The sequence below is a fragment of the Nipponia nippon genome, unplaced genomic scaffold, assembly GCF_047370975.1.
Source record: "Nipponia nippon isolate SJK-2023a ecotype South Korea unplaced genomic scaffold, ASM4737097v1 scaffold_3, whole genome shotgun sequence".
NCBI lineage: Eukaryota > Metazoa > Chordata > Aves > Pelecaniformes > Threskiornithidae > Nipponia > Nipponia nippon.
Genome location: NW_028262347.1, coordinates 81,855,657 through 81,875,183, shown reverse-complemented (window position 1 = coordinate 81,875,183; position 19,527 = coordinate 81,855,657). Strand labels below are relative to the sequence as shown.

At 42.0% G+C, this 19,527-nt stretch overlaps 1 protein-coding gene across 4 annotated transcripts in view; it reads right to left on the bottom strand.

Annotated features, from left to right (window-relative positions):
• Positions 1-1,087: 1,087 nt before the first annotated feature.
• FAR2 (fatty acyl-CoA reductase 2) overlaps positions 1,088-19,527 on the bottom strand; it is a 156,021-nt gene continuing 137,581 nt past the window's right edge. For all 4 annotated transcript variants that reach the window (XM_087766300.1, XM_087766301.1, XM_087766302.1 and 1 more), the window contains exons 9-12: positions 15,826-15,997; positions 10,677-10,806; positions 8,081-8,208; positions 1,088-6,516 (exon numbers count right to left, since the gene is read on the bottom strand). In XM_087766300.1, coding sequence (XP_087622426.1) covers positions 6,354-6,516; positions 8,081-8,208; positions 10,677-10,806; positions 15,826-15,997 — 593 coding nt within the window. In that variant the 3' untranslated portion in view covers positions 1,088-6,353. The remainder of the gene's footprint in view (positions 6,517-8,080; positions 8,209-10,676; positions 10,807-15,825; positions 15,998-19,527) is intronic.

The following is a 19,527-nucleotide window of genomic DNA, read 5'->3' as shown; positions in this document are numbered from 1 at the left end:
TTCAGGTTCTTCCAATGCAGATAGCTGGAAACATTTGCTAGACTAAAGCTTTAATGTTAAAATATAAACACTTTTTTTTTTTCCCCCCTGAAGAGCTGATGATAGCAGAAACCTCTGAGGGATGCAACATTCTCTTTGTCCACAAATACACTGACAGAGTGCCTGAACTCAGACCTTGAGACAGTGTCTTTGCTTTGGGCAGCTGGAGATTTTTGACTATTGAAGTTCCCAACTGTGACGATTTTATTTCAGCAAGAAAGATTTTTTTTTTCAGAACTGGAAAAAGTAGGAACTATTCTACTTGTAAAACAAACAAACAACTTTCTAGTTAGTCCTGCTACTTGTCAAGGTGATTTCATTATCTTACTGTGCCAGTGCTTCCAAATGGCCTCAGAGACATCATTTGAAGTACAGTGAAGTATTTGTCATAGAGTCAGAATGTTCTTGGCAATCTTGAGAATTGCTAGAGTTTACCCAACAGCCTGAAGCATTATTGTGTACGCTTCTTGGAAACACTTATAAGCCATGATTATTTCCTACCCGCCACGCATGCCTATGCAACAACATCCTTAAACTTTTCTCGCTGTATGATAGGGTCTTGAAATAAAAACATACCATATTTCTCTGGACTTTAAAAGCTCTTTATGCCAGAAGAACATTACGGTGTTAACACCAAGTGTAAGTCCTTACCTTGTAAAACTAAGAATTTGGGGTAATATTCTCAGGTGCAAATGGTATCTTGTTCAGGAAGTTGGTCGGGTTATTACCAATTTGTCCTTGCGGAAGACTTATCACTTTCTGGAAGACACTTTATCAGAGATGGACCCTTCCAGGTCATATGTATCATCTGGGTTGACGTCCCAGAGTCATTACTTCCAAAATTTGGGGTTTTCTCTCCTCTTGCCTGTGCAGCAGGTCCTTGTGCTGGCAGCTGCCTGTAGGTGGGGCTGCCGTTCCATGCAGGCTGCGACACCCGCAGCTGTGGTACAGATGTGGTACAGATGTGATGCACATGCAGCCTGTGCTGAACTGCACTGGCTAGCAAGTAACCATCTCCTTTAGCAACTCAGGCGATGCAAAGTGCCCATAGTTTTAAAATATTTTGTTTTATTAAATGTTTAAAATAACATAAACATCATATTAACAATTTTATGGCTGAGGTTCTCGTAATTTGTGACTTTACCATTTGATCTGATTTGAGAGCTCAAAAGATTACACCTTAACATTAGAAACTTTGTAATTAAGATTTATAACAGTAAGTTGTCTCATAGCTAACAAGAGAATAGAAATAGCAGATAGAACCATATAAACTTTGGACAGTGGGAGAGTACATATTTTACTATAAACTGGGGTCTGCCAAGATTATGTAAGGACAAGAAACCTTTTATAAGCAGTTTCATCTTAATCTGAACAAACCAACTCAATTCATAGTTGACTTTTAAGCAATAGAGAAAAGTGGGATAGTACATCTTTAATTATTCCCCAAATATGTTGTTTTGTTTTTTTTTTTAAATTCTCTTAAGTAAGTCTGTACCACCTTCATACCGATATTTAGCACCATTGTAATCAAATGGGATATTCACCATTTAGCTTCTGGGGAATGTACAGTATGTTATTTACTCTGCACTAGAATAAAGGGTCCAATTGTAATAAAAGTTCATCCTTGCTTTCTGCGGTAGAACATCAACGCTGGAAGAGCAACAGCATGCTTTCGACCATGAAGCTGTAGCTTATTTACAAACAAAAGAATGCCCCCCTCCCTCTTTTCCCAGTTGCTTATTCATGATGATGATTTGATTAATAGTACTACAGGTTAGATTTCCTTTACACTGGAAACTAGGGTGGGTTTTAATCACTTCGTCTTGGGCCAGTGCATACCAAACAAGCACAGCCTGACATTTCAATATGAGCTCTGCTGTTTTTACCATCTCTGTTTGTTGTATGAGGAGACTAATGGTGAAAGATATAACTATACACACAGGCATACATAATCATGTTTTCTTAGAAAATGTAAAATAACAAATTTCTCGAGGAGGTGGGTAATGTGCCAACACCCTGTAATATACCAGTATGTCTGTTACTGCTCCCCTCTACCAAGCAAGAATTGTATTTTCTTAAAAAAGTTATTGGGATAGAGGGTGGAGGGGTGAGAAATTTTATTTTTTTGGTAACAGACATGCTGGAGATAAACAGCTTTGGTTGTTAGTCAAAACGGAGTTTAAACTCAGATTAATTTTAGGGATTTGGGGTTTTTTTGTTATCGCAATTTAATAAAAAAAGAGATAGTTCTTAATTGCAAGCTTATGCCCATTGCTCTTTGACAGTGAAATGATATTCAGTGTTTCATTGCTTTCGCACAGCAGTTCATAGCTATAGCCTACAGACTAGTGCATATGCATAGTACTAACAGAACAGTGCACTGAGTTCAGCAGTGATCTGTGTTATTTCTGTAGCAGCACTGCAGGCTTCTGACACTGTGAGGGGATAGATAACACTGCAAGTTCACAGGGTACAAACAATTACAGAGGATAATCCCATTATACTGTCTTGTGGCAGATATTTTCTTTTGTGGCTGTGCAGAATGACTGCTAATATTGTTCTCTATGCTGCCTGTTGGTAGCTGGGGGAAGGACAGAAGAGCCTTTTAGTTCGTACATTTTATTACAAGAACCCAAACTGATAAAATGCTGATGGAGTTCTTCCCCCACTCCTTGGGATGCAGAGTCCTCTGAGTTTGGCAGCTCATACTTCTCTGATCCCTTGAGTCTCTCTTTTCTCCTTGAGCTGGATGCTTTGTGCCTAGCAATGCTTCTGCTGCCTATGAGCAGAGGCTGCAGGAACGCTCCTCCTCCTCCTCCTCCTCCTCCTCCCCATAGCACTGACCATGCTATCTCTATAGGAAAAAAAAGCCTCAGTCCTGCTTCAACCACAGGTATTAAAAGCTCTAGCCTTCAGCCATGAGTAGTATCTACTCTTGAGCTGTTCACGTTAATTTGTGCATGGTCACCACAGGACCTCCGATTTAACTTAATAACAACTGTATTTGGCTTTTCTTTTGTCAAAAGCTTGTGAGTGTACACAAAAGAGCAAGAGAGAGAATAGGGAAGAAAGGAAGTGGCTGTCACTCGGTGCGTTTTTTTTAGGTATTTTCCCCAAGGCTTGGGTTTCTTCAGAGCACATACAAATACACTGAGGAGCACACAGTAAAACATCAAAGATAAGTCACTGCTGGAGGTGAGAACAAGTTCTTATGTCAGGTCCAGCTCTACATGATGGCAGTCATGACTGGCACCCAAAGGTCACTGCCACGCATCACTCTCTGCATTGAGGTTTTTCTGAAATATTTCTGTGGTTCAGACAATCACGTGAAAACATCTCAAGCCACAAGAAAACAGATTAAAGATTCGAGTTTGACTGCACGTTATGTCTGTGTTAAGAAAAGCTAGCAGCTTGATTCCCCCCCAGGCAAGGCCAGAGCTCTGGAGCCAGCTGCTGGCAATGCTGCGTGGGCTATGAAAGGTCTCCAGAAGAGCATACACCATCTGCAACAGCTATGTTTCTGCAACATCTCAAGCAGCTCCTGCTGTTTTTTCAGGGCTGAGTAGTAGCTTTGGTGTGGCTGTTACCTTCAGCAAAATGCTGAAGAGCTTTAAAACGTGATATCACCATTGTTCTGAGTGAAACCTGAAGCATCTTTTTGAATGTACAGAAAACGGGTCCGGATATGCTCAGGTGAGCAAAGGTACGTCTCAGACTTGTTGGGACAATACAGCCTGTGCAAATAAATGAATGCCTACAGGCATATGTGAGGAATGCATGGCAGGACTAGCATTGGGGTAGGGAAGGCAGGACACTTTACTCATAGTAGAACTGACTGATGTAGACCAGTTGTAGGTGTAGCAGGTCTGCAGTATTTGACTTTTCTGAGAGACTCAAGTTTCTGTCTGTCATGTGCAGAGCATAAGACTTACGATCCCCTTAGCTGTTGCTTCTCTTTGTATATAAGGCAGGCACTTAAGACTTTTACGATATGAATTAAAATTCTTTCCTACTTTTTTTAATGAAAGTTTGTTTCAAAATAATCTGCAGTTTTCTTTTGTTTTTTAGCCTTTCATATGAGAAGACTGGAAGCTGGCTGATGACCTGGTTATGTACTTGAGGGAATGCAGTCTTTCTAGTGGGATCCCTACAGCAACCTGCCTTACCCCGCAAAGGTAGCCACAGTCCCTGCATAGCCAAGTTAGCAAAGTATAACGCAGCTAACCTTCACCATATACACTGCTACGGAAGCACTGTACATGAAATGTCTGGTCCGCAGTGCCTGAACCCGTAGCTCCTAGTTCCCCAGGCAGTGATACCTTGCTAACCTGCAATGCACAGCATGCGCTGCCAGCTTTCTGAAGTTGGAAAACACATAGCTAACAACCAGCATGGTTTCACTTTGAAAGTATGTTTTCAAAGCAAGAGCTTAAAAATTTGCATCTTTGTAAACCGGGTGCTTGACCTAATTAAGCATAGATCAGAAGTAATGTGTGACAAACACGGGGGCCTTTGCTAGGGAATGCTGGAGCTCTGCCATTCTGGACACCATGTTTCTGGTCAGGTTCTGCTGCAGGCATCCTTTGGCAATTGCTTGAAACTCGACCTCTGGGGCATACGGGGGAAGATGAATTCCTTGCACCTTTAGAAAGACTTTTGAACTAGCTTGGAGGCCTAAGATATAAATATACTGTCATCATAATTTGCTCTTGCCTTCACTGCCAAAAACAAGTATAATTTTTGAAGAATGCCAGCTTTGTAAACACTCTGCTATTCTCAGCTCTCAAAAGAGCAACTGTGTCATTTTTTTGTGATGTAGCATTACTTTTTCAGACAGCTAGCATGACACAAGACTAGAGAAATGGATGCTGCATTGTTTAAAAAAACTAGCTGCTTTAAAGTCTGATAATCTTAAAGTGCTTATTCAGTGTTATCTGAATAAAAAATATTCCAGTATTAGATTTGACTTTGAAAATCTGAAAATTTGTTGCTGTTACACTAAGGCTGTCATTGCACCAGCTACTTTGAAGAAGGCTCGCTCCTTCTCTGTCCCCCCCACAGGAATTCATACTTCACTAGGTGAAACAAGTATCTTCAATAGCCACGAGCGTTAAGAAGATCCTTGGGTTCCTTTCTAAACTACAACGTAGGACAAAATGCATTACCTTCACAGTGCATGACTGTTTTTACACAGAAGTCAATGAAACCTTTCCTATTCTCAATGAAAACAAGTTTCAGACTTTTAAATTCCTACTGACAGGAGTGGCAGCAGAACTGGCCTGATGGGATTTCTTCCATACATGTCTTTACACTTTCTTTGCCAGTGGAAGTGATCAACTGCAAAGTGATTTAGCTGTAATGAAAGCGTGAAGGACAGTATCAGGCTGTTTTCGAGCTACAGGGAGAGAGGTTTTCTGCAAACAAATCCAAGGGGTAAAAAGACCTGTTCCTCAAAAATAATAGTTTCTGAATTCTCCGTCAATCTTTTAAGAAGTCTTCTCTTCATCCTCAGAGCAAATACAGCATTTTTCAAGCCAAAAAAGTGTTCCAAGCAAATGTGATAAATGCAAGAATGGGGCTTTTTAATAGACTGCAACCTTAATCACAGAAAGAAAAAATACCACTCCATAAGAAAGCAGCTTGTGAGTGAGTAGAGTTAACACAGGTACATGAATTCTATGTGTGTCTTCAGTTATGGCTTGAAAGTATCAGTCCTCAGTACCAAGACAGGATCTGAAAAGTGTTCAGCGTGTTCACTGGCCTAGCGTAACTGATCTTTTCTCCCCCTGTAAGTTTTGAAAAACTGAAAATGTGAAATCATGTTTTTCAATAATGTACCATTTCACTGAATGAGAATGAAGGAATAGCCTCTTTAGCAAGACCTCTTACAGGTTAATTTCCTTGGCTGGGTCTTTTCGGATGGCATCCTTTTTTTCCAAGGTTGTATGCTTTAAATTTGCCTCTTTTGAGGAAGAAGATGGGATTAAGATAGCCTAGGTAGTACATGGGAAGACAATGACTTTGGTTAATCCTTACTCTTGCACATCATACTCTAGATGAACGGTTCCAGCTTGACCTGCTCCTAAAGCTTCAGTTATGGCTTTAAAAATTGGCCTGGTCCTGCAGAAGAAAGACCACCATGTATTAAAGCATTAGTTAAAATTAAAAAGGTGAACATATAACAGTGCACAATAAATGCAGGCTGCTGTTGGAGGGAGTGGATTTTTCTGCTACTTTCAGACCCCTATGCCCATAGTTGCTGATTAAAGGAGATGGACGTCCTTCTGGAAGAGGCTGGTTGCTGATGGACGGCTTCAGTGCCTGAGGGTGCTGGATGCCCTGAAGTAGGAAAGGAACTTGTAGCAGAGGCTCACCACAAAGTACCAGATGTTTCGAGCCATCTGTGACCTTGCAATGAAAATGCGCCAGATGATCACAAGGAGGGTGGTGTTGAATGCATATCGGATGTTCCTCAGCCTGAGAAAGAGACAGAGGCGTCTTATGGAGAAAGACAAAAACAACAAAAAGCTTACCAGCTTGCTTCATTTGCTACCGGTAATTTTGTAAGAAATCCTGTTTACAAGTGGCCCTTGGGCTTTTTTCCATTCCTATTTTAGTGAAGACACTGTGCCTAAGATGTCCCTACTGTCTTGCCAAGGACTGTGTTGAAGTTACGGTATAATGAATAATTAATGGAATAAGTGGAATACCTGCATTGCAAGCCTCTCTTGTTCTGTGTACTCTCATTTCAAACCAGAACAGAAGTCATACTGAGAATTGTCTCTTTATGATAGTCTAGGTCAAATACTTTCTGCTTTGATTTGGTATATTGGCTGTTTTTTACTTTCCAGGACTGGTGGCAGGCTAGAGGACCTTCGCAGGAGCTGATGAATAAGGTTCTCCTATTTGGGTGAAGCCTTGCCTTTTATGTTGGGAAATTACTCAATGATCATAAATGGTCTTCACTTTTGCAGTACCGCAGCACTGGGGGCTTGGGGGAGGGCACAGTTTACACCATATATTTAAATGGTATTATTGGGTCTTTAAGATGCTAATCACCTTGTCCTCTTTCTGTCACGCAAAAGTTTCTGCAGTTCTCTAATTCTCACTTTCACAATGTCTGACCAAGGGAAGAAAGCTTTGTACCTAATGTCCCCAAGACTGGTTTAATTTTTCTAAGAGTCCTTTTTTTGGTAAACTTTATCACTGCACTATACCACACCGCCTATTTAGACTATGAGGCAGTTACTGGCCTGTTACAGAGGTTCTTATAAATCCTTTAAAAATGACCCATAAATGAAAAGCTTGTTTAGGATTCCTTGCTATGGCAACAGGCTGTTTTATGCTTCTAGAATGCATAAAAGAGTGCACAAGAATGGTTTTCTTAAAGGAAACAACCAGGCTCTTAACTCCAAGAGAGCTGCTCCTTCTCCTTTTGCCTGCACTTCTCAGTAAAAGGGCTGGAGAAAGGAAGAGCACAATCTTTAACTGAATAGAAGGACAATCTCAAACTGCTCATTCAGACTCTCTTAAACCGTCACCAGGGATTGAATGCATAAGTTCTCCACTGATTTTGGAGAATTTTTGCCCATTGCCCCCAGGGAATTAGAAACTTCAACTTTAAAATGAAATTTAAAATCATACAAATGCTTGAAGTTTTTATGCAATGTCTTTGAATTGCTAAAAACTTCTAGGAGCTTCACAAAATCTAAATCTGACCCTTATTTTTGTATTGCAATTCTGAATGACCAAGATCATCTGCATTCGTGTATTCCTCTTAGGCACTGTAACTTCCTTACTTGGTCGTCTGCTGGGAAGGCATAATATCTAGCCCCTGATCGTTAGTGTCATCAGAAGTCCTCTTTTTCTTACAGGATGGAAGAATGAAATACTGACAACCCTCTGCCATAAGAAATAAGCTATGCTATGTTCATCTCTGTATTATTCAACAATAATTATTGCAATGTAACTAGAATAATTTTCCTCAAAAGCCATTCAAGGTAGCCAGGAGCTCTTGTTCTTGTCATTGGGTATGACTTACTTTCGTAAGTGCTGCTTTGCTGCTGGAATGCCAGCCATGTCCTCATTTAGCAAGTACTTCTTAGCACCTAGGCAGTAGCTTTCAATGTATTCTGACCAGTGCAGCTGACGAACATCAAAGTTGTATAACTGGGATTTAAAGACAAAGAGCAGAAATTAAACGTTAAGAGTTCAAAACATGTTCACTTTAAGCATCAACTCTTCATTGACCTCTGTTCCTGGCAAGACCCTCTCTCTGAAGTTCTTAAAGTCACCAAGTTTCCAAGAAGACGTGGGCACTAACAGACTGTATTTCACAGCTGTCAATTAGTCTTACCCAGCTACAATGTGGGCAAAGCAAGCAGAAATTTAATGCTAGCTAGCAGAAAATAAAGGTAAGTTTATCTTTCAGGTGGCAATTTTGGCATAAATACATGTATTTGTATGTACACATACACATACACACATACAATCGTGGAAGAAAAATGCCATCCCACTCAGGTGAATGGATTCATATGAAAACCTCCATGCAGTTTTTAATGAGTGACTAGAATTATGTGTAAATAAATGAATTGGATGTTGAGTCAACAGGTGCCTCTGCATCAGTATTACTCTCTGCTGCGCTACATTCTCTCTCTCTCAGCAGCTAGATCAACAGAAGTCCAAGAAATGGGTTACTCTGGTGTTTGGCATCAAAAAATCACATTGCAGAGCTAATTACCCCCGTTAATTTCAGATGCTTATACTGGAAAAATTGTTAGCAAGCTCTCAGGCAGTTGCCTGTCCATTAGAGCAAAGAAAGGATTTGTAAAGAAGAGGTTTTGTTGTAGACTTTTTTTTTTTTTTTTTTAATGGATGAGTGAAGTGAATGGCATTTCTTATTTACAGGGTCTTAAAGGGGAAGACACTCAGAAAAATAACTTGCTTTCATCCCCATGCCAATCCAGGCCATTTGCTTTGGTGCAAGAGCTTTGGTATCAGACCAGCAATAACTTGAGCAGCGAGGGGTTAGCTAACTAACTCTGTGAAATACAGGGGGTTAGCTACGGTGTAGATCTGGTGTGTCTGTCAGATATGTATAGAACGTGTGCCGCCCATAAACTATCTAGCTTGAATACTGCTCACAACGCAGCAGTGGCAACAGTGGATGCGGTGCATCTCACAAAGTTCTCATAAGCAGCTTGGTAAGCCTGAAACTCTGTCTAGCTTGCATTAAGTCCTTGATGCTGTAATTTTTTGTTTATATCTGCCTCAGAACTAACTCCTATCATACCATTTAAGTTCCCTCTACATCTGCTGTAGTCACAGCAGTGCCACTGCCCTTAGAAGTCAGAACTGGCTGCATGCATTCCCTCTGCAGACGAGGGAAGAAAACTCCTGATTCTACTACTGGGAGTCTGCGCAAGAATTTCATGATGTGAGTGACACCAGTTTGATGTGAATGCCTAAGTATCTCTTTGCAAGGAGATACTGACTAAAGGTGCATTCAAGCTTATCACAAATCTACTCTGTATTCCTTCAGTCTTTCAGTTACAATCCCATTCTTAAGGAGTAGTATTTCAAACCTATAAAGACTACAGCAGGGCTTGACATCCTGCAAAGTAATTGCTCTCTGGAGACTTAAATCAAACAAGAACTTTTTTCATATTGTTCAGGGTAAAACACTATCTATTAACTAAGTAAGTTTCCCTGTGCGGTGCCCATTAAAACCAGTGTGGATGAAAATGTCAAAATCTTTCAGGTAATTCCCATCTAGATCACCCAGCAAAAGCTACAGACTGCCAGAAGAGATGAGGGAGAAAGTGATGTTGTAAAGGAGCTTCCTAGTTTTCCAAAAGTGAGACAGTTAGAAAACTAGGATGAGAAGATATTGGGAATGCTACGCAGTTTTTCAGTGATTAATTAATTACAATGAAATTCCCCATAGCACATATCTTTGCATTACCAGTGATACTCTTTCTGGGGCCCCCCCTCTACAGCGCATCAGTTAACATGGTCATATCACGCCATGAAAGGGGATGCCTGAAATTCTCAGGGCCCAGAGGTGTGATTTGAAAACTGGAATTCACCTTTTCCTCTTAGAAAGAGAAATATTATGTGTCCATCAAAAAACTAATGTCCTTAGCTTTCCTGTCCACTGGGTATTCCAGTCTATGTAGCAAACCACATGGGAAGTAGTAAAGTGGCCATTGTGACATATGGTGCTTTTAACTTCTCCAACTCAAAGGGCTGAGTACAGCTGGGTCACTGAGGATATAAAGTTATGTTCCCTTTGTACAGTCCATTTTGTCTGTGGAAACAAATCTAGATTGTTTACAGGCCAAATAGAAGCCCAAGAGCAAAAGGTAGAGAGGTGCCATGTTAACTGGAAAGACTGCAGTGATTGACCTGTCTCAGAAGAAAGAGCAATACACCTCAGGAGAAACCATTCTCCTATAATAAATGGAAGGTTCCTGATAAGTTATTTAATAAAACAAGGAGGAAATAAGTTATTTCAAGTTAAAGTCAATTCCAGACATCTAGGCAGACGTCATTCATAAGCTCAACAGTATACCAAAAATAATTGCTGCAGATGAACAGAACTGGAGTTTAGCAATCCATATTCAGGACATACTTACCTTTTTGTCCTCTGTGTTAAGGTGACTCATTAACATATTCATATTATCTGAAGACCAATCCCAGGACTGGGTGGAGAAATACTGCAGGAGCATCATAGACTTGTGCAGTCGATTGATGATCTTCATCATTCTGAAACAGAGGAGGAGCATCAGAGGTGGATAGGAAGTTTGACCTTATGCAAAAGCTGCTGGTTTGCTCTGTAGGTGTTTTCGCCAATCCAGATGAATAGGCATGGCAATTCCTGATGAGTGCTGCACTGGTGCTCACCAGGCTGAGAACTTGCTCAGCAAGTCTAACTGCTCCAGCTGAGTCTTGAGCCTAACAGCTGTCCAGCTTTTATTGTTGGCTGGAACATGGGTGCAAACATGCATTTCCCAGGGCAGGACTGATGCCTAACTTACTGGCTTGAACTAACAAGGGTTGGAGGCCACATCTACATCACATACCATGTGTGAGGTAAAGAGCACATTTGAGCTAGTATGAAGTCTGCACAGCAGATATTGCAAAACCACAAAGGTCTATTGCTTGCCTCCCAAGGTGGATACTTCTCCTTCTACCACACAAATGCTCCTCTGTTCTCTGAGTTGGCTCTCGAAGCAAGGCTCTGATTTTTGGAGTTAGCTCCAGTACAGAGGTGACTGCATCTGCAGCATCGACAAGCTTTGAAGTCAATTGCTCAACTCCAGTTTTCAGACAGAATCATAGCATGGTTTGGGTTGGAAGGGACCTTAAAGATCAACTAGTTCCAAGCACCCTGCCATGGGCAGGGATACCTTCCACTAGACCAGGTTGCTTAAAGACTCATCCAGCCTGGCCTTGAACACTTCCAGGGAGGGGGCACCCACAGCTTCTCTGGGAAACTTGTTCCAGTGCCTCACCACCCTCACAGTAAAGAATTTCTTCCTGATATCTGAGCTAAATCTACTCACTTTCAGTTTAAAGCCGTTACCCCTCATCCTATCATTACACTCCCTGATAAAGAGTCCCTTCTCATCTTTCCCGTAGGCCCCCTTTAAGTACTGGGAGGTTGCTATAAGGTCTCCCTGGCGCCTTCTCCAGGCCAAACAACCCCAGCTCTCTCAGCCTGTCTTCATAGGAGAGGTGCTCCAGCCCTCTGATCATCTTTGTGGCCCTCCTCTGGACCCGCCTGCGTAGGTCCATGGCTTCCTTATGCTGGGGGCCCCAGAGCTGGACGCAGTACTCCAGGTGGGGTCTCACCAGAGTGGAGGAGAGGAGGAGAATCACCTCCCTCAACCTGCTGGCCACGCTTTTTCTTATGCAGCCCAGGATACAGTTGGCTTTCTGGGCTGTGAGCGCACTTTGCCAGCTCATATTCAGGTTTTCATCCACCAATACCCCCAAGTCCTTCATTTCAGGGCTGCTCTCAATCCACTCATTGCCCAGCCAGTATCCATGTTTGGGATTACCCTGACCCATGTGCAGGACCTTACACTTGGCCTTGTTGAACTTCATGAGGTTTGCATGGGCCCACCTCTCCAGCCTGTCCCTCTGGACAGCATCCCTTCCCTCTAGAGTATCAACCGCAACACCCAGCTTGGTAGCATGCTTTTCATGTCTTTGGTCTTTTTTGATCTCTCTCTCTTAAAAAGTTTATTTAATTTTTCTTAAAGGCCATTCCTCTCTCTGCATAATATAGTGGCAGTTTGGAGTGTTTTTTATGTCCTTCCTTATACAGGAAGGATCTAACAGCATGCACGCCTGGTGGATGACCTTGAAAATCATCCAAGTCCATAGGCTTTTTTTGGGGGGGCTGGGGAATTGTTTGACCATCTTCCTGGAGCATGAGTGTCCTGGTGAGGATGAAAGCTGCTTCAGGGGCACGGCTGCTTAACAGGGACTTTGGAAATGTAGGTTCAGGTCTCTCGTGTGTCTTGGCCTTTTTTTATTATTCATTTTTTATATAAAAGGGGATGACAGTAATGCTGTCCTACCTTGCAGGATTATTTTACAGTTGTCCCAATGGTCATGAGTACAAAAGGCCTCTGGGAGACAGTTGTTTTAAAGTGTGATGTACAGCGCTCGGTCAATTTTGAGAGAACACCACGTTCTCTCAGACTGTATAAGGGCAAGAGAAGGCATTAAAAGGCTGATTTCTGTGGAAAACAGAGCTGTTTTCATGAGAAATTTTGAGCTGCCCAGAGGGTTACAAAGTCGCCATGACAAATAAAAGGTGGCAGTCTGGGGAAGAATGGTGCCAGGCTGGCCTCTCTCCGTGCAGATGTGACTGCCACGATGATGAGCACTAAGCACAGCAGAAAAAGACACAATGAGTACACCAATTCAGAGAACTGTGCAGCTTACCCAAAGCGAATTGAAAGAGCACTAAAACCTTACATAGGCACTCCTACTCAGAATTAAAGTGGCTTTCATTTTAGAAGCAAAGCAAACCATCAGATTAAGGGAAGCTTCATTCTGAATAATTATGTGCACATTGACTGAATGTAGTTTATCATCTAAACTACTTTAAAACTACTTCAGATTAATCTTCCTGATTGTGCCTGTGGAGGCAAGTACTATGGGGCAAAGCTTTGTGAATATTTTAATACCTTTTAGGAACTTGGGAAACCAAGTATATGGCTAGATTGCGAAGATCTGAAGTTGCCCCTCAAACTGGCTCCCTAAAAGCCATCAATATCTTTAAAGTGCTGATGGTTAATGGAAACCATCAGAAAAAAATCATGAGCGTTAACTGTGTGTCCCTACTTATGCTTTGAAAAATAGGCCTTCTGTCAAGGTGGGCTGAATAAGCTCTGACTGTATATCTACCCAAAGCAACATATCTGAGCGGCTAAAAGTAAGGGTCAAAAAGAGAAATGAAGCATCTAAAGAGGTATGTATGAAAACTGTGGTTCATGCTGACTGATTGAGCTCAAATGTTGTGACCACATTCAAAATATTTACTAATCTGGGTGAAGGAATGGTCTACTGAAGAACGTCAACTGAGTAGAAACATTCTTTTCTGCAGCCTCTGAGAGGCTATGGCAAAGATTTCTTGTAGAAAATCTCATTCTCCACTGTGGAGGAACTGAGAGGAAAAAAGCAAGCATTAGCTGTCACTGATAGCTTTACTAGCTACACTTCAGAAATTCGTCTTGCCTTCTAGAAAACTGTTTACAGCAATGATTTCTTTATTTGCTCCCACACTGAGCCTTGCATGAGCAGATTCTCAGGTGTGACAGATTGCCCCAAGAGACTACTAATGATATAAAACACATCATTTTCTAAGTTATGGATGGATGTGCAGCAATAACAGTAAGACATTTAGGGCAGTTTTGCTAGACATCTGGCAGTTTATGTGAAATGCGCTAACACTTAAAGTAAGCTTCTCAGGAGAGGCACTATATAAAAGTCTAAAGCTGAATGAGATGACTCTTGTACCTACCCTTTGGTAGATGGGGTACTGCGTGTGATAACTACAGGAGGAACTACAACTGAGTTCCTCTGAACTACCCTGCAATTCAAATCAGTGAAGGTCATAGGCTGGCCCTGAATAAACAGTAGACTTGCAAAACCTTAACCAGCTCCCAGATAACCTATTCCATATGATAACTCATCACCTCACGATGAGTTGAGTATGGATACAGTAGAGAACTGAAGCCTGAGTCTTTGTCCTGGCAAATAATTTTTTCCTTTCTGCTTGCAAATCTGGTAGAGTCATGGAAAGAATTTGAGAAACTGCCGTGAAGATAGCTTCTACTTCAATAGATAGGAGTGGCAAGTGGGAAGATAGTTAAGCCTAGGTGCTCTGTTTGAAGCAGAGGGAAAAATTAAAGGGAAACATTAAAGCAGGTTCAGTGACACATTTTTTTTTTTTATTTGATGTAGTTTATTGCCCTTAGACCATAAAGGTCTGATATTTAGGTAGCTGTGAAAAAAAGAATGAATGAGCTGCTGCTATGCTCTCTACCACATTGCAGCAATACCTGCATGAGCTTAAGTATCATGTAAAAAGAAAAGGGGAATTATATTAAGAAAGAAAAAAAAAAAAGACTTGGTGAACTCACAAGTTCATTGCTGCGCCCTGTTTGCTCAGGTCGCAAATCTTGAAGTTCAGAAGAAGATATCTTTCTCAGCATGAGTTCATGCTGAGCTCTATTTGAAATTTAAGTACAGTATTGTGGCCAATGTCCAATGGCTACTTATGTCAATCAACTTTATGAAAAGAAACGTCAAGTGTAATGGCAATGCCAAGATCTTACTGCTGCCTGTTTCAACAGAGTTTGGAGATTCCAGCCTATTCTTGCTCATATTCAGTTTACCTCTTTTTCTAGGGTAATTCTTGCCTCCTGGAAAACTGGACTTCTTTTTATGGACCAATTTCCCTCTGTAGCAGAATATCAGAGAGAAATCAGAGCAATACATCAGCCAGGGATTTCCCTGCAAATAGCTGAAGGCAGCTTTCTAACTAGCAGAGCAGCACAGAGCAGCTGACATCAACACAGTGCTGGCATGCCGCTCTTACATTGCACAATAAATTCTCCTCTGTGGTGGCAGGGAGTAAAGGATGATGTTGGCTGAGTTATTAACACCACGATTCCTTCCACATGGGACACGTGTGCCTGTGTTCCTCCAAGCCATGACACTGCCAAGGCTCAAATACCAATTGTAATGGTAAACTGTCCTCGTAAATACAATTCAGAATTTATTCATACTCAGAAACGTCCTAGATTTCAGGGTGCTGGGCCAGTGCAGGCAACTGCTAATTATGCATCTGATTTATGGGAAAAAAATATTAGAATGTTCTAAATGTTGCCAGTCTCAAGTCCTTATGCAAGCTTCAGTCTTTACTCATGACAGATAGAGGTAATCACATCAGAAAGTTGCAATGGTGGAAATCTTGCTATACAGGGGACAATGTAACTATCAGTCCTCTTCTTCTGGCTTGGGAACCTCTGAAGTCTCTAAAGCTGAGTTTAAAAGAGGTGCTGTCCCCCAGGTACTGGAAAGAGTGGGAACCCTAGGCTATACTTAGCTACAGCCACGCAGTTCCTTTTCTTTTTGAGCAATCTCCTCCAGATGAAGAGCAGGGGCTCCAGGCTGAGGCAGCCAGTTCTCAGAACTTGTTAGAGATCTGCTCTCCATAACAGTGGCAGGCGTGCAGGAGGCTGAGGGCGTGCGGTTTCTTACCTAGGCTTTCTCCCCGTGAGCCTCATGTACAGGTCGTAGAGTATGGCCGGTGCCTTGTGACTGACAGTTATCCAGTACTGGTTTATCAAGTAGTTGGACGTCAAGTGAGTGTTGGGTGTTCGGAAGGCCTGCTCCAGTGGGTTCCTTTTGAACGTGGACATGACATACTGCTCTGTAAGGGAACAGGCATTTTACTTAAAATCAGGCACTTAATTTCAGTTGAGTTGGGCACAACCATACCAACATGCTGCAGTAAACCCCAGGTTATGGTGCTTAACGTGTTTCACCTACAGTTCTGCAGACTATGTAACCAGGGGTTGGACAAGACCATCTCATGGTCCCTTCTAGCATTACAATTAATGACTCCATCTATCGCCTATTTGAAATACAATCTGACTCTAGACTTAATAGCGGCAGACAAAAACTTCCTTATCAAAACGCAAAAACGTAATGGAAGAAAAGCAGGGAGTTGTAGCCTGAAACGCTTCAAACCAAGGAACTGCAGTTCTGCTTTCACCTGCAGTAGATGTAGAAAAAATTGATGTGTTAACGTATCTTCAGATCACTGAAAACAAACTTTGATCTGCTAGAACAAAACAAAAATGACATTTCTAATTTCTGACATTTTCAAAAGGGCTGGTGTCAATACTTACACATGTAGGGTGCTGCTTCTAGAAAGACTTCATTATACCCTTTCAAACCACATCTGACCCACAACACCAAATACCTCAGCCTGTTGTCAGAGGAGCGCTGGTTGCACTAAAGCAGCAAACTGTCTTGCATTCTTAACTTGAAAACTAATGATAGGGTAGTAATCTTTCATTCCCTTTGTATGTGAAGGGACAAAATACGCTGGGCCTGATTCTGAGGTCTTGCGACGGCACAGTGCCACAGAAGTGGCATTGAGATGTGCATATCTGGGGCATTTGCATATTGCAGAGACTTAACAGAACTGCAGTAGTTGCATATAAGACTATCATCCTAGGGACTGATAAACAGATGGTGCTCCTATTCCTGAGCACCAGTGAGCTCAACAAAGAAGAATATGTGGGCTTTTTTTACTTTTTTAAAAATGAATTTGAGAGTTACGACATAATCTGTGCTCATATTATAGTTTACTCTCTAAGCTTATGTTACAAATAGAAAATCAGATGAGAATTTACAAGTCAGAAGAAATATCCAGATCATCCTCAGATAAGCAGATTCCAATCATAATATTCAGACGGTCCTCTTGTGTATCTGCAGTCAGCTCATTACTGCACTTCAAGTAGTGATTTTTGCTGTACTCATTCTAAATAACAGCAACTAGAGGAGACTTGTTAGACACTTAGCTGCTAAGTTTAGACAACAAAGACTTTTAAACTAGTACAATTCAGTTTCAGTGCAAGTTCACTGTTAATTTTTGTGTCCCGTATGCTGCAAGTTTAACGGCTGAAGACCAGTTCTCCTGAAACTCATCTTGCATCTGAATAGCTAGAACTGACTGCCATCCCTTCTGTTTCACGTAGCCACACTGCAATGATGTGGTTATCTTGTGGCCATCCTGTGGGCTGCAGTATGGAAATCTTACCCTGTGCAGTGTGTTCTCTCACTGACATAAATGAAAGGTGCAAGTGTCAAAACTGTTGCTATATAATCAGAAGTGAAATTTTCTAGAAGAACAATTTCCTTCTGTCTTTTCTCTCTAAACCCCACTGGGTTCTGCCCCAAGCCCCAGCTCTGCAGCAGCAGGTTAAGAATGTGGATTAGTTTTTTAAAGAAACAGAGAGTTTATTTACTGTTGTAGCTGCGCTCACCACGTACAGGACCCACAACAATCTAACAGGGAGAGGACCGGGTGGGCAGTGGAGAGGCTGCCTCCATGCTGCGAGCACCCACCAAGAGCTTTGAGACCACGGACACGCTGAGCACACATATCTGCAGGAGAGCATCTGTGGAGGTGAAGCACAGCATCAGCCATGCTGCCAGCCCCGGGAGGGGGATCCACGCAGGGTGCTGATAAATATGTCAACAGCGTTGCCAGCTGGGGAGAGGCTGCTCTTCCCAGTGGCAGATTTACCAACCGGATTGCCACCTGTCCCAGCTGTGCTGGCAGAGCTGTACATACACATGCTCTGTCAAAATGGCAAGGATAAGCAAAAACCTCCTATTTAAACTTTCCCATGTAGTTGTGCCTGGCAGGGAGGGCTTGCTGGACTGGTTTTACTGAAGATTTGGAAAGGTGTTTACTCCTGGAAGCAGAGTGGCAATAAACAGTTTCGGATAGGCTACTGGGAAGGAAGCCGCTGTCCTGGCCTAGCTCTTGGCAGAGTTTGTGTCTGGCCAAGCAGTGCAGGAGGGGTTTCTTCCCTCTGTGTTAGCAGCATGGCCATTTACTACGATTATACTGGGACAAAGCCCTAGTGGGCTTAAACATAGAGAGATCTGCTCCCAGTCTGGACAGGGCTGTATAGCTGTGCCCATTCAAGCAGCTCATGGATCAGGAGAGCAATCGCATGAACTCTGCTGCTTCTCCCTGTAAGGAAGTTTCTCCAAGAGACACATTAAATCCAAGTTTACTTACAAACTCTCATCTGCTTATCCATATTTAAGTTGACTTAGCTTCATTTGGTCACTTCAGTTCCTATCAGAAACCTATCAGTTTCACTGGGAACCACTGATATTTTGGAATTGTGATAGTTTTGATATTTTCTGCAGAACACATTTATGGCTCTGTTTATTCAAATCCTGATGTTAATATACTGCCAATCTAGTTTTCAGCTTTAAACTGGTTGAGAAGGTTTCGCTTTGGAAACACGTTAAAGACATTACTGCCTTTCTTTTCTCTTTGCATTTTTGGCATCTTTGGTCAGGATAGCAAGAAAGAACTAATCAGTAAGTGGAAAATGCAGCCCTTGCCATTTCAGATCATCGACCATAGACCAAATTCACACGAATCAGCAACACTCTTATCTTGGTTACTAAAGGCTTGCAGAGGTAAATGCAGCTGTAGTAAAGCAGCTGCAGTATTATGCTGTGATATTACTCAGTGCGAAAAGCACATATGTCAAGAACAGATGAGATATCTGCTGAAAACTCGAGAAAAATTCTGAAAGTCAGGAATGAAAGTGGTTTTGCTTTAAAATGCACATACAAAGGCAGTGAGACCAATGTGAAACACTTTCTGGAAGGAAGTCAGGAGAACACCAGTTTTGCGTAACTTGGAAGAGTTAATGCTACGGATGGCTTTCTTCATGAACCTCCCTTACCCTGGCTTGCACTGACTCAGCACTATCTCCTCATTTCTGGGAAGTGTTCAACTTTGCAAGCGTAGCAAGCCTCTTATGCTCTAACAGTTTGTTTTGGAGAGAGAGAGAGAAAGAATCAGACGGGCAGACAGGTCAGGCAGGCAGAGAACCCCGAACCAGAAACACATCACCTCTAGGAGCTACTGAAATGATTTAGCGGGTGGGTGGTCTTTCCCTCTGACCACAGCACAAAACCACAGCAGTAAACTCTACAACTCAAAGGCAAATTTAGCAGGGGGAGAATCAGACACCCGTCTTGCCTAGATAGACTGTCAAGTATAAATTGAAATTAAATTCTGCCATGCTGAACACCATTTTAAAGCCTGCTTTGACATTTAGTTTTGAGCAGAAATTGCAAAATGTACTTCACAAAGTCAGACTAGCAAGACTTACATTGCAGCCAAGCAGAATATGC